This window comes from Eptatretus burgeri, chromosome 20, assembly GCF_056783735.1.
Source record: "Eptatretus burgeri isolate ZD-2024b chromosome 20, Ebu_testis_v1, whole genome shotgun sequence".
Taxonomy (NCBI): Eukaryota; Metazoa; Chordata; class Myxini; order Myxiniformes; family Myxinidae; genus Eptatretus; species Eptatretus burgeri.
This window is the reverse complement of record NC_140980.1, coordinates 1,254,425-1,269,855: the sequence shown is the minus strand read 5'-3', so window position 1 is coordinate 1,269,855 and position 15,431 is coordinate 1,254,425. Positions and strand designations below refer to the sequence as shown.

General features: G+C 48.0%; 1 protein-coding gene across 3 annotated transcripts; it reads right to left on the bottom strand.

Moving 5' to 3' along the window:
- Positions 1-2,257: 2,257 nt before the first annotated feature.
- LOC147008265 (uncharacterized) lies at positions 2,258-15,084 on the bottom strand. Of its 3 annotated transcripts, XM_085865142.1 has the most exons (4): positions 14,599-15,035; positions 14,479-14,544; positions 4,467-4,663; positions 2,258-4,382 (listed from the first exon to the last, which is right to left on the bottom strand). In XM_085865142.1, the coding sequence occupies exons 1-4, from the start codon at positions 14,609-14,611 to the stop codon at positions 2,814-2,816; spliced, it is 1,845 nt and encodes a 614-aa protein (XP_085721268.1). In that variant the 5' UTR covers positions 14,612-15,035; the 3' UTR covers positions 2,258-2,813. The 3 variants fall into 3 exon arrangements, 1 of the variants encoding a protein (XP_085721268.1); XR_015053457.1 differs by having other exon boundaries at positions 2,258-2,682; positions 4,524-4,663; positions 14,479-15,024; XR_015053458.1 differs by lacking the exon at positions 4,467-4,663 and having other exon boundaries at positions 2,258-2,927; positions 14,479-15,084.
- Between the last annotated feature and the right edge of the window lie 347 nt (positions 15,085-15,431).

The following is a 15,431-nucleotide window of genomic DNA, read 5'->3' as shown; positions in this document are numbered from 1 at the left end:
CACATAAGGCGGTCATTGCCACAATTCGCTGTTTGATCAAACATATGACTTAAATTAATTTTTTTATTTTTCGTTCATTGGCACAAGAAATCGACTTCGTCTCTCAAGATGTTTAAGATCATTGGTGAGAAGAGCAAGCAAGCACAATTACATGTAGACATCGTTCAATGTGCACAATGAATGATGAGAACAATGGAAGTGTGAACGAACAAAGGTGAAACAGTATGGATGTGTGAGAAAATGGCAGATAACAGAGCACTGGTGGGGTTTCCTGGAAGAACTGTGTTCGATTCCCAGCCTGGTCAAGTAATTTTCCCACATTTGCATATCACATCGGAACAATGTAAATATTCCTTTGTTAAAAAAGTTTTTCTTTTTGTTACCAAAGAATCATTTTAAAACTATTATTATTAAAAATACAATATTATAAGTTGTCCGGAAGATTATTTTGAAGGATCATGTTTCGGATGAAAGATTCAGAACAGAAAGTCGAAACATCAGCACCTTCATCACAACAACAACAACAACGACTTCCGATATTTCGTCACGTGCCTTCAGGTAGCCAATAATGAGACACGAAATGGAGGCTCCTCCTTCATGACTCGAGAAGTTTGTATTCCGGAAATAACTGAACATTTAAAGGGAAAATCTTTCAATGGTAACGTGACCTTTTCAAAGCTTAAAGCAAATGTCAGAATACATAATTTATATTTAACTGTTCATTAAAGTCGTTCTCAACAGGTACCCTCAATGTGAGGATGCCTTCAGGTGCTCAGCATCTAAGACAATCCCGATACTCTATATTTTATATTACTAGTGCGTGCCCGTACATGTGTGGCCGTACGTGCGTGGAAAAAAAATAAAAAATCTTTCAAACCATGTGCCAGAAACGACAACCACACAGGCCGTTCCTTCGCTCTCGAGTGGCCATACGTGCAAAAAAAATAAAAACTTTCAAACAGCGTGCCAGAAACAACCACACAGGCCGTTCCTTCGCTCTCGAGTGGCCATACCTGCAAAAAAAACAAAAACTTTCAAACAGCGTGCCAGAAACAACAACCACACAGGCCGTTCCTTCGCTCTTGTAACCGACGACTGGATTGGGCCATTGTGTTTATCTATAAATGCGCATAAGAAATCGAGAAATTATTAGAATACAGGAAGTCATCACGATCCGGAAGTCCGGACGTTGTAACCCGTAATGGGGAACGCGCTCTAACTTGGCCATCACTTGTCCGATTAATTCCAAACCTTTTGAAAGGCAAACAAACAGAGATTGCTGGAATTATAGAGAGATCGAAGAAAGATACTGTGGGTGCAAAACGCCAAGCAACGTGTCCTGTCATTGGTAACTAAGGTGTCCTTTCCTAAGGTCCTAAGGTCCTTTCCATTGGTCCTAAGGTGTCCAACGGCCACGCACACGCAGCAACGTGTCCTGTCATTGGTTTGGTAAATAAATCGCCATAACTTGGGAACCACTTGTGCGATTAATATCAAACTTTGAAAAGGCACATGGTCAGGTTCCCAGCAATATACCTGGCAAGTTTCAATTAGATCGGACCAGTGATTGTCGAGAAACAGCGGTCACAGACACACACACACACTGCTGGAATTATAGATAGGTAAGCAACTGGATACGTGAGTGAAAGTGGCTGCGATCCACTTCATTACCATATCTTTGGAATGGGGTGTCCTGTTCTCCACGTGGATCAACAACCCGTGAGACCCTGGGAACCCCAGGGGGGAAAAAAGGGGGCTTGGAACACGGAACCCCGGGGGAAAAGGGGCTTGGAACACGGAAACCCGGGGGAAAAAATGTGGCTTGGAACACGGGACCCCGGAGAACAAAAGGGGGCGTGGGACACGTGACCCCCGGTGGGAACAAAGGGGCTTCTTTCTCTTTCATTCCTCTTTTCCCGACTCTGGAACAAACACACACTCTGTTCAATTCCACTGCTCCTCCCTCCAGGTCTTCAAACAGCTGTTCACCACCATCTTTTATCTTCCCTCATCCAAACCTTCATCTTTTGTAACCCCGTTAATCCACCCCAAACCCACATCCTTCAAATTCCCTGCTTTCCTTCCTGAAAGTCCCTGAAATGTCCATCTTGTATTCCCCATGTTTCCCACCACATCCCTCTCCCTTCCACAGATTTCCTGATGTCTCTGTTCCCCACTGTTTTGTGCTTCCCTTTCCCAACTCTCTTTTCTCATGCCCCCCCCCCCTGTTATATGTATGAGGTCTAAAACAAGCCTCGACAATGCATACAGAAACCCTGTTTTAATGGACATGTGTTCACAGCATCACCATTTCTTTCGAATGAGTAACATAACAGGGCTTCATTGCGGTAGGTAATAGCACTAATATCAATGATACGGTACACATGAGTGTGATTGTATGTGTATATGTTGCTTGTGTGTGTGTTTGCGTGTATATTCATGTTTGTGAGTGTGTGTTTGAGAGTGTGTGTGTATCCACCTCCATTTTGGTGAAGGGTCATGTTTGTTTGAGGAAGTTGTCAAGTTTTCTTGTTCTCAGCGTTTTGTTCCGATGGATATTTTCAGGATCGTCACTGAACCCCAGACAGTCTCCAACTGCAGTTAGTTTGTAGTAATATTCACTCCCAGAGATATTTTTGAGGATCTCATTGAGGTTCCTCTTGATCACTCCAGTTGCTCCAGCTGTCAATGACACAATGTCGACACTCTTCAACTTCCAGGTTATTTTGACTTCATTTTCCAGATCCCGGAATTTGGTCATTTCCCTGATATCACGGTATTCACATCGAAGTCGCTGGGTCCTCGCACCTCTGTTAAATCTTTGTGTGTATTTTTTGATGACGAGATAAAGATGATGAAGAAACAAATGCCTTGTTACACACAGAACACTTGTGGGGTTTATCCCCGGAATGTACTCGTTCATGTTTCTGTAAAGTTGATGAAGCAGCAAATGCTTTGGAGCACACACAGCACTTGTAGGGTTTATCCCCGGAATGTACTCGTTCATGTTGATGTAAATTTGATGATTGATGAAACGCCTTGTTACAAACAGAACACTTGTACGGTTTTTCCCTGGAATGTATTCGTTCATGTTTATGTAAATTTGGTGATCGATTAAACGCCTTGTTACAAATATCACACTTGTAGGGTTTATCCCCCGAATGTACTCGTTCATGTTTATGTAAATTTGATGATTGAGAAAACGCCTTGTTACAAACAGAACACTGGAAAGGTTTACACCCCGTATGTACTCGTTCATGTTCACGTAAAGTTGATGATTGGGTAAATGCCTTGTTACACACAGAACACTTGTAGGGTTTATACCCCGAATGTAGTCGTTCATGTTTATGCAAAGATGATGATTGCGTAAACGCCTTGTTACACACAGAACACTTGTAGGGTTTACACCCCGAATGTACTCGTTCATGTATATGTAAAGATGATGATTGCGTAAACGCCTTGTGACAAACAGAACACTTGTAGGGTTTACACCCCGAATGTACTCGTTCATGTATATGTAAAGATGATGATTGCGTAAATGCCTTGTTACACACAGAACACTTGCAGGGTTTACATCCCGAATGTACTCGTTCATGTTGATGTAAAGTTGATGATCGATTAAACGCCTTGTTACACACAGAACACTTGTAGGGTTTATCCCCCGAATGTACTCGTTCATGTTGACATAAAGTTGATGATTGCGTAAACGCCTTGTTACACACAGAACACTTGTAGGGTTTACACCCCGAATGTATTCGTTCATGTTGATGTAAAGTTGATGATCGATTAAACGCCTTGTAACAAACAGAACACTTGTAGGGTTTACACCCCGAATGTATTCGTTCATGGTTATGTAACGATGATGAACCCGCAAATGTCTTGTTACACACAGAACACTTGTAGGGTTTATCCCCAGAATGTATTCGTTCATGTTGATGTAAAGTTGATGATCGATTAAACGCCTTGTAACAAACAGAACACTTGTAGGGTTTAGCCCCGGAATGTATTCGTTCATGGTTATGTAACGATGATGAATCCGGAAATGTATTGTTACACACAAAACCCTTGTGGGGTTTATCCCCAGAATGACTTCGTTCATGTTGACGTAAATTTGATGAATCAGCAAATGCTTTGTTACACATAGAACACTTGTAGGGTTTATGCGCCAAATGTCTTCGTTCATGTGTATGTCGATTTGATGAATCAGTAAATGCCTCGTGACACAGAAAACACTTGTCGGGTTTAACCCCCGTATGTACTCGTTCATGTCGATGTGAATTTGAAGAATGATTGAAAGCCTTGCGACAACGAGAACACTGGGAGGGTTTATCCCCAGAATGTATTCGTTCATGTTTATGTAAAGTTAATGAATCATTAACTGCCTTGTGACACACAGAACACTTGCAGAGTTCATCAGTGGAATGCATATTTTGGTGACGATGTGAATTTGATGAAGTAGTAAACGCCTTGTGACACACAGAACACTTGTAGAGTTTCTCGTTTCCTTGGATGTGCTTGATCACCTGTAAACAACTTTTGTGGTTGTTGAAAGAGACGCTCATCCATTCGTTATTGTCCTGACAAGAAGGTATTTTCTGATTGAAATAATCTTCTGTGTCGAACGGGGCAGAGTTGGTAAAAGAAATGATTTTCATTTCTTTGTCTGAAAAGACAATGAAACAAAAAATTAACGGGACAGTATCTAAAAATGCATCATCAGAAGCCCCCCTCGTAAACCCCCATAATGAGTGCAGATTTTGTGGTCGATAAACTTTGGTTCATCATAAGTGAGGAATGTTGTGGTCAAATTTCATTGAAATTGTGTGTGCAATTTCGGAGAAGAAATGAAATAGGCTCTGTCGATATCGATTTTTTTTCTCTATTCATGTACTCTTGGGGTCAGAGTGGTACATACCGGTATATGGATATTATTAAAAGAAATAATGATAATTAAGTAACTCATTTTTAAAAAGTAAGTTTCAAAAATACACAATGGTCAAATGTTCCATTATCTATTTATATATGAAATACAATCCTTGACGCACGCTAATTTTTCAAAGTATTCCGACACGGATTTTTTCCACCCCATGATGAGAACGGTTATTTTACTTCCAACTTCAACTTGTATAAAAATTATTTTGTTTGAATGGGATTAAGGGTGATAAAAAGACATGAAAAAATGTTGCCAATTAAACTTGATTGATAATTAACTGGAAAAAGTAAAAGTTTATATCATAAAGCACAATGTATTGTTATATCTCTTTCATTGGAAATGCATTCAAATACAACATGATTATTACATTGATGTGCTTGAACATTAATCGAGTTTATACATATATATATATATATATATATATATATATATATATATATATATATATATATATATATATATATATATATATATATATATATATATATATATATATATATATATATATATATATATATATATATATATATATATTGTTACGGTTGAGGAAATTCGCAAACCACCATTCAGGTCCCGAAGGTGAGATATCTCTGTAAGTACATGTGTAGTTAGCCCCAAACCCGTTGCTTAGAGGGAATAAATGTGATTCATTCGGGCTGCGACCCTTTAAGATAGCAGTTTTTCTGTTCTGTCTTTATTTTGAACCAACCACATCTCAACCACCATCACACAACAACCACCAACCGCAATGCCACTTCACAACAACAACAACGCCAACAGCCACGACCTTTACCTTCACAGCTCGCTCCCGCAAAAATCGCATCACCGCCATTCCAAGCGTCACCGTGGCCATGGACCAGCACTTTGGACCCTCCACCACCTTCGCCTCTCCTTCTGCGGCCATTCCCGCACCGCTTGTGGGCACCGAGCGTCAGGCTGTCCTGGACTCGTACAGGGTGCGCGCCGAGCCGCGAGTACAAAGTGCGGCCTTTCCGAGGAGAAGTCGGATCAGGAATGATACACGCCCACTTCTGATCCGTCCAATCAGCAAGCGCGGGGCGATTTGGCCCCGCCTCCAGGCGCGTCAGAGTAGAATCGATATATGCAAATTCGAGGATCAGGGGAGATTCACGCCCCTTTTTCTCCGTCCAATGGGCGAGCGTGGCTCCACCCCCGAGCTCGTTCTGATCCAGAAATTTGCATATGGGTTCTCCCACACCACTATAAAGCGCCGAGCGCGGGGCGAATTCAGAGAGTTTTTTCGGTCAAGGGAGTTGGAGAAGAGTCAAGGCGAGTTGGAGAAGTGTGGCAGCGGCAGAGTGTGGCAGCAGCAGTCAAGTCGGGTCTGGAGGAGAGTCAGTCTGTCGGGATTCGGAGTCTGTCGGGGAGCTGCAGAGAGGGGAAGCCGGGAGCGCGGTCGAGGTCGCAGTGGAGTCGCTCGTCGCGGGACCCAAGCAAGCCAGCTATCCTCTTTCCCCAGAGCATCAACAATTCCCCCCTTTTTCCCCTCCGCGCTGAGATAGTGCGAAAAGGGGGCCCCGTTCCCACCCCACTCCAAGCAGTGCCAACAAAACCCGCGAAGAAGCGCGGAGTCGGGGCACCGCCGCCACATTTGCGGCTCATCACAAGACACGGGTAGGCTCCACCCGGTCTCGCGGCCCACAGGCCCCGTCTGCCCCCTTGTCTTTGAGGGTGGCCCTTTTCTTTTGCTTTTGAGTATATGTGTTGTCGGCGCCGTCTGTAAAGTAAAACTGTGTAAGTGTTGCCGTGTGCTCGCGTAGTCGGTAGTAGATCTGCATTGTTGTGTTTCTTTTGTTACATCTGCTTTTGGTACATAATTGTTGTAATTGTATATGTGTGCTTTCCGTGTGCCACGGAATAAATGTGCCTTATGTTGAACCGTTTTCCCGTTTCGCTTTGTCTTTTCTTTAATTGAATCTCCATTTGCTTCACGTAAAGGGTTGGTAGTGGGCTTAATACGCCCGATAATTAATCGGAACCGTCGAGGTCGACGATAACACCGCTCGGTTATCCCAATAGTACGGAACAGGTCGCTTAAGTGGCTCGTGTCCGGAGTCGACCTGCGGCGAGGTGCGATCGCCCGGTCTACCCTCCGTGTGGGTACTTAGGTAGGTCGAATTTGGCGAACAACCCTATCCCACGCGGTGGGCCGATTGGCATGATCGTGGTGAGGCCGAAAGGCCCACCCGTGACTAGTTCCCGGCGTTAGTCCAAGAGGGTCACGACAGAATTGTCTGTCCGGTGGGCGACGTGCCGCGATTCGAGTTACGTGGCCGTTCGCACGCCGGCGGGCGCGAATTCGCAACACTGGTGTCAGGTCGTGGGACACAAAGACCCGACTTGACTGCTGCTGCCACACTTCTCCAACTCGCCTTGATTCTTCTCCAACTCCCTTGACCGAAAAAACTCTCTGAATTCTCCCCGCGCTCGGCGCTTTATAGTGGTGTGGGAGAACCCATATGCAAATTTCTGGATCAGAACGAGCTCGGGGGTGGAGCCACGCTCGCCCATTGGACGGAGGAAAAGGGGCGTGAGTCTCCCCTGATCCAAGAATTTGCATATCGCGATTCTACACCGACGCGCCTGGAGGCGGGGCCAAACCGCCCCGCGCTTGCTGATTGGACGGATCAGAAGTGGGCGTGTATCATTCCTGATCCGAATTCTCCTCGGAAAGGCCGCACTTTGCACTCGCGGTTCAGTGCACCTTGTACGAGTCCAGGACAGCCTGACGCTCGGTGCTCACAAGTGGTGCGGGAATGGCGGTAGAAGGAGGAGAGGTGAAGGTGGTGGAGGGTTTATTGTGGTGGTTTATGGCCATGGCGACGTTTGAAATGGCGGTGATGCGATGTTTGCGGAAGCGAGTTGTGAAGGTAAAGGTCGTGGCTGTTGGTGTTGTTGTTGTTGTGAAGCGGCGTTGCGGTTGGTGGTTGTTGTGTGATGGCGGTTGAGACGTGGTTGGTTCAAAATAAAGATAGAACAGAAAAACGACTATCTCAAAGGGTCGCAGCCCGAATGAATCACATTTATTCCCTCTCAACAACGGGTTTGTGGCTAACGACACATGTACTTACAGAGATATCTCACCTACGGGACCTGAATGGTGGTTTGCGAATTTCCTCAACCGTAACAATATATATATATATATATATATATATATATATATATATATATATATATATATATATATATATATATATATATATATATATATTGTTACGATAACCTGGTGTTGGCGCAGTGGTTAGGGCAGCGGCTTGGGATCCAAAAGGTCCTGAGTTCAAGGCCCGTTGGGCCACTGAATTAATACACCAGGGGGTTGACTCAGCCTGTCATCCTTCCGAGGTCGGCGAAATGAGTACCAGTATACTGGGCCGGTGTATACCCCGGTTAAAATAGGTATACCATATCCCTGTGTCGTAAGAGGCGACCAGGGTTGCGTCAGGAAGGGCATCCGGCGTAAAACATGTGCCAAATCAGTATGCGGATCATACGGATGATCCGCTGTGGCGACCCCGAACAGGAGCAGCCGAAAGACGAAGAAGAAGATATATATCTTGTTACGGTTGTGGAAATGCACAGAACACCATTCAGGTATCCCAGAGATCAGTTATGTCGATAAGTGTGTGTTCAGATTAGATTTCCCCACCGATGTTTGAAGGGAATTTATTCGTGTAACCGGGCTATGATGTTTGAGTCAGCCGTTATTCTTTTGCTGTCGTTATTTTGGAACAACCACAACCACCTTCACCACAACCACCTTCTTCACAACCACCTTCTCCACAACCGCCTCTCAACAACCACACCATCCCCACCACAGGGCTAACCACAAACGGCCTCCCAACGCATAACACCACGCCAACCAACGCTTGAAACAACAAGGTGCTCCGAAGAGAGAGATCCCGATAACGCCGGGGATTTCCCCTCCCCCTTCCCCGCCCCCCCCCCCGCGCTGGGAGGGAGGAGGGGCGGGTCGAGCCAAGGTTCAAAGGTGAAGTAGGGGAGGGCGGTCATTTTGGGTGGAAAGAGCCCACTGCGACCCCTCCCCTTGGGGGCAACAACAACTGCCCGGCCGAGCTCTGCTGGAACTCCCCCCCCCCGCGCAATGGGAAGGAAGGGGTGAAGCTCCGTGGCAATAAAAGGGCGCGCTGAACGTGAGCCGTGGGTGTGGAGTTGAGGAAAACGGGGACGTCAGGTTCAGGTCGAGTTGGCAGCTTGGAGAGCTGTAGGCTGACAGAGAACGGAGGCTGACTCAGAACGGGAGCTGGTGGACTCTGGTCGGGTGCGGGCGGACACACCGAGGGTCGCCGAACCAGGGCCCAGCGAGTCACCACGAGGGCGACAAGGTAGCCAGCCCGGCCTCGCAGAGCCTTTGCGGTCTCCATGGCTCCCTGAACTATAAAGACCCACAAGGTCCAGTTCTTGCCCTTTCCTTTCCTGGGGTTTTTCTTGGAATGAATGTTGTGGCGCCGTATCTGTCAAGTAGTAAACTGTTAAGTACATGTGTGTAGATAATATTAGCACGGTTGTAGTTCTTTTGTCATGCTTTTGTTGATTGCATAATTGCATGCGTGTTTGCCTTGCCTGATTGATACGTGCATGCCTGCATACGTGCTTTGTAAATAAATGTCCTTGTGTGAATGTGCACCTGCTCGTTGCGTCCTTTTCCCTCAAATTGAACTGCCATAATTAAGTTCGGAATATAGTTGGTTGTTAATAACCGATAAGAGAATCGGGTCCGACGGGCTTGGCGATAATCTGCTCGGCAATCGCAAACGGAGCGAGCTGCTTTCGCGGCTCGTTTCCGTACGGGTTCTGTCGAGGTACAATCTCTCGGTAGTCTGCCCGCGCGATGAATTTGGTAAATCGACCATTCGGCGATCAGACCCTGTTGCGCGGGTAGAGTATTGACAAGGCTGTGGTGTGCTTAAAAAACACCCGTGGCTGGATTTCGGCGTTGATCCGAAAGCCGCGATTATGTTTGCCCGTTCGGTGGCGAGAGCAGCCGCCATTGGCTAAAAGCGGTCGCCCGCACGCCGACGGGTGGGAAACCACAACAATATATTGTTATGGCTATGGAAATTCACAAACCAGCATTCAGGGCCCGTCGGTGAGAAAACTCTAAGTACATGTGTAGTTAGCCCCAAACCTGTTGTTTAGAGGGAATTTATGTGATTCATTCGGTCTGGAACGCTTTGAGATAGCCGTTTTTCTGTTCTATCTTTATTTTGAACCAACCACGTCTCAACCGCCATCACACAACAACCACCTTAACCACCACGCCAGCCATCGTCACCAACTACAACCACGCTCCAACCCTCAGACAACAACAACAACGCCAACAGCCACGGCCTTTACCTTCACAACTCAATCCCGCAAACATCGCATCACCGTCATTCCCAAACGGCACCATAACCATCTAACCACCACCGATAAACCCTCCACCACCCTCACCTCTCTCCTTCTACCGCCATTCCCGCCCCATCTGTGAACACCGCTCGCCGGGCTGTCTTGGGCTCGTTCAACGATATGTACCGAGCCGTGAGTGCAAATAGCGGCCTTTCCGAGGGAGAATTCGGATCAAGAACGCTACACGCCCACTTCTGATCCGTCTAATTAGCAAGCGCGGAGCGGCTTGGCCCCACCTCCAGGCGCGTCTGTGTGAAATCGATATATGCAAATTCTAGGATCAGGGGAGGTTCACGCCCACTTTTCCTCCGTCCAATTGGCGAGCGTGGATCCGCCCCCGAGGTCATCCTGATCCGGAAATTTGCATATTGTTTTCTCCTGACGGCCTATAAAACGGTGAGCGCAAGGCGAATCGGGGAAGAGTGTGGCAGTAGCAGTGTGTGTCGGCAGGGCAGAGTGAGTCGAGTCATCGGTGTGGCAGAGAGTGGAGTCGGGTGGCAAAGGCATCAAGTTGGGTTTTGCAGTCGGTTGAGGAGAGTTGCGGGAAGAGGCAAAGGAGCTCGGATCCGAGGCGAGAAGGACGGCGCTCGGCGACGAGGTCGCGGTGTGAGATCGCTCGTCGCGGGACCCAAGCCAGCCAACCATTCTCTTCCCCCAGGGCATAAACAATTCCCCCGTTCCCCCGCGCTGAGATAGTGCAAAAAGGGGGTCCCGTTCCCACCCCACTCCAAACGTCGTGCCAACAAAACCCGCCAAGGAGCATGGAGTCGGGGCACAGCCACGCGGCCACATCTGCGGCTCGTCCGCCAACGCGTCACGAGGACGCGGGTAGGACCCCCCGGTCTCGCGGACCTGGCCGCTCCTTCAGGTCACGCGCGCATATTGGCCTACAGGCCCGTCTGCCCCCTTGTCTATGAGGGTGGCTTCTTTTCTTTGCTTTTGAGTAAATGTGTGTTGGAGCTGTCTGTAAAGTAGAACTGTATAAGTGTTGCCGTGTGTACGCGTATTCGGTCGTAACTCTGCGTCATTGTTTCTTTTGTTGAAACTGCGATATGTGCATTTTGACTGTTTGGCTGTATATGTGTGCTTTCTGTGTGTCGCGTAATAAATGTGCATTGTGTGAACTGTTTTCCCGTTTCGCTTCGTCTTTTCTTTATTGACCCTCCATCCTGCTTCACGTAAAGGGTTTGTAGTGGGCTTAATACGCCCGGTAATTAATCTGAACCATCCAGGTCGGTGATAACACTGCTCGGTTATCCCGATAGCACGGAACGGGCCACCCAAGCAGCCCGTGTCTGGAGTCGACCTGTGGCGAGGTGCGATCGCCCGGTCGACCATTCGCGCAGGTACTTAGGTAGATCGAATTTGGCGAGCGACCCTATCCTGCACGGGTGGGCAATTGGCACGATCGTGGTGAGGTTAAACCCCCACCCGTGACTAGCTCCCGGCGTTGTTCCGAGAGGGTCACGACAGAATTGTCCGTTCCGGTGGGCGAGGCGGCCGCCATTCGAGTCGAGCGGCCGATCGCACGCTGGCGGGCGCGAATTCGCAACAATATATAGGTATACACATTCATACGTATATATTTACATTTTAAGCGACCATATATCTCTTGATTGTATTGGAAGGTTATCAGTCTGATAAGTAAAAACACCCATCTTCCCCAAAACAGAATGGCCTTCCAAATAATCTTTATTCAGTGGAAAAGAATCATCGATGATTCCATTTGGCTTATTAAAGGATTCTTAAATAAAAATAATTATATATTGGTACTTGAAAGTCTGTCTGGAAGCAGGAGTCTGGGGCTTCAATGGAATGTTTGTCTCAAGTGATATCCAGATGCCTTGTCAAACTTTTATCAACTTCAGATTGTAAAATCGTTTCCCAGCTCTTTCAATTCAGGCTGACCTCCGGATTACCGATACCAAGGGCCCACGTGTGATCTATTCCAGCACCCAAAGGGCTGCGGTCTTGGGGATGAGCAGACATTTTTATCATCTTTCCCTCATTTTCTCCTGCATATTATATAAGAACTCATAAAGTACATGTCCTGCAGAATCAGAGGAAGACTGTGTTGCTTATTGAATCTCCTTTGAATTATCCATGTGGATATGATTTTGTTTGTCTGTTTTTAATAAATGAGTCAAATGTTCAGGAGGAATTGATTATTATTATTCGACAGTGACCAGAAACCATTTGAAAATCAAAAAGAATTAATGGTTGCCAAGATTCGCCCTTTTATATATGTGGATTATATCTCACCTCTGTGCTCAGCTTCTATTTCTTTCCCCACAATGGTCATTATATTGACCAACATTGCTCAGGGACACTGCAGCCCCCTTGGGCAGGGCACTAACTTTTCCCCCATGTCCTGCATCCTGCTTCTTGATGGTGCCATGCACAGCCACGGAGGGCTTTCTGCACGGAGTTATTGTCCTCCTTCAGCCGCTCGTGACAGTTGGTGCAACCCAGTGGACTTCCTACACCGATACCACCACAAGTCAATGGCACAAGTGGAAGGGGAGATCCAACAGTAACGGGAGAGGCGGCAGGATGGGCCAGGAGGGCTGCAAGTTTGTCACGACCTGTGAGTCCATCGGGGACAACGCCAACATACCGAGATGGTCCTCCTAGCCAAATCAAACTCCACCACGGGGCCAGGCTGCAGGGCCGAGTCATGCTCCAAATGCAGGTGTTATGGCGCGATATTGGACAATCACGTCAGAGCAGTGGTCAGTCCCCGTGCACACTTGGGCACCACTGTGTGGACCGTCGGTCTGCGGTCGACTGCATTGCACGGATCCGAGGCGTCTCATCTGGCGCATTGCTGCGGGCGGTCGACCATCTCAACTCGGGAGATCATCTCGTCTGCGAGATCTGCTTGCGAGCCGGAGGAGGGTGCCAACGCCCGATCGATGCTACCCTCTGTACCTGGAGTGGCCTCTGTCGTGGGCTCGAGTCCCGTTACCCCAGGATCGTCGAGAACCACACGAGGTGGAAAGGTCCATGTCTTTCTGGGCATTTGTGTGTGCGTGTGTGTGTCCTTGGGCCCGGTCTTTAAGTAACAACTAGGTAAGTGCTTTCTTTGCTCATTGTACATTGCATTTCTTATTGTCACGATAACTCTGCTCTTGTGTGCTCCCCCTCCCCGGTTATTGTAAAAGAAATACCCCTATTGTTGAATGTACCAGCTCGTTTCTGTGCTTCTTTCATTGGTTTGCTGTGGTGCGTACTGGGGATGAGGAAGGCAGTTGCTGCCGTAATTGTCCATTTGGACCGACGGACCTCGGTAACCATCCGCTCGGGTTACGCACGGTTCGAGCACGGTAACGGCTCGTTCCGCTCGAGCTCCGTCGAGGGTGTGAATTCCCCGGTAGCTTTGCCGCGTGGATACTTCGGTATATTGAAGTTGGCAATTAACCCGATCTCGGTCGAATTATTGGCGATTCACGGTCCTGTAAGGGACCCGTGCCTTTCGGAGTTCTCCGAGAAGCACGATCTAGATTCCGGGTGTTCGGTGGAGCCGACTCTACTGCTCCACCTCGCGGTCGTGCTCGCCGCCGGCCCCACAACAATACCTGTCCGCCAGGTGGAACAGTTCACATTTTGTCTGCCAATGATAGGACGGAACTGCATCCGGACTTGAACCAAAATCGAATCGTCTTGTTGTTGTCACCGAACCAACTCAACCACCGATCTTCAACATAACTCATCCACAACTTATTGAAATATCATGATGTACATCGTTTTTGGTCCTCGTCTCTCCATGGTGAAGAATTACTTACGGGATTAAAAACATTCCCGGATCCGGATTGGGATCAGATCTTCACCGAAATCGAATCAATTTGTCCTTATCACACACCGAACCTGTTCACCAAACTCCATCCGAATCCATCCACAACTTCTTAACATATCCTGTTCACAGATAAACAAACATGGATGAAAACACAAGGTCCGTCCATCCTGGGGGGGTGGAGGTAACAACGATGTGTGAAGAGAAGGGAGCAGCACGGATTTCCCCGACACGTTGATGACGTCATTCCGCCGGTGATATCCCGTCCCCAGCTCACCACCCCCCCTCACCCTCACCCCCACCTCCCGGATCCCTCTCTACGTACCGGGCCGACTTTGCTGATCCTGACAGTCGACGAATTGTGCTGCGGTCAGTAACGTGTCCATGATGTACATCGCTGGTTATTCAAATGGAGGATCCCGGATCTCAGGGGTTCCCCGTGTCCCCCTCCACTCCATCACAGCTCCCTCCAAGGACCGATTTCCTTTGATCTGCGATGCACTCGCTTCCTGAGGCCCGACCTCCCCAAACGAACTGCGTGCTCGCTCATCCCTCCCCTCCTCCAGTACGGAACGGGGCCTAAACCCCGTTATTAGGTCTCAGGATAACGAACCTCCCAACATTCCGTTCTCTCGTCCCCATTCCCCTTCTTTGAGGGTTCGTCACGATCAGGGGCCACACAGAGGAAGGTGAAGCACAAAACTTTACCGGATTGTTCGCAAAATGGCGGAAGACGTGAGTGTGACGAGGATCACGTGGTGCCGAAACAGCGGGTGAGTAACAAAATCCGGACTGGAACTTTAAATTCGGAGCGACTTTTATCCAGAATCTCTTTTCCCAGACGAACATTAAAACAATTAATGAATTCAACTGAACGGGAAAACTCGTCTGAGCTGAGTTTTAACACCACAACGGGAAAAGTGGGTAAAAGTACCCGTTCCACAGAACCCCCATTCACCCCACAATCCCCTTCCCAGACCCACTATCACCCCCATTCACCCCTCCCCCAGACCCACCATCACCCCCAAACACCCCTCCCCCAGACCCATCATCACTCAATACACCCCTCCCCAGACCCACCATCACCCCCACACACCCCTCCCCCAGACCCACCTTTACCCCAATTCACCCCTCCCACCAGACCCACCATCACCCCCAAACACCCCTCTCCCAGACCCACCATCACCCCACACACCCCTCCCCCAGACCTACCATCACCCCCATTCATCCCTCCCCCAGACCCACCATCACCCCCACACACCCCTCCTCCCAAACCCA

Coding starts and splice junctions, on each gene's coding strand:
- LOC147008265 (XM_085865142.1), bottom strand. Junction 4,664..14,478: donor GGATCAGCAAAGTCGGCCCG/GTACGTAGAGAG, acceptor TTGTCTTTTCAG/ACAAAGAAATGAAAATCATT. Junction 4,383..4,466: donor AGTGTTCTGTGTGTCACAAG/GCGTTTACTACT, acceptor GTGTGTCACAAG/GCAGTTAATGATTCATTAAC.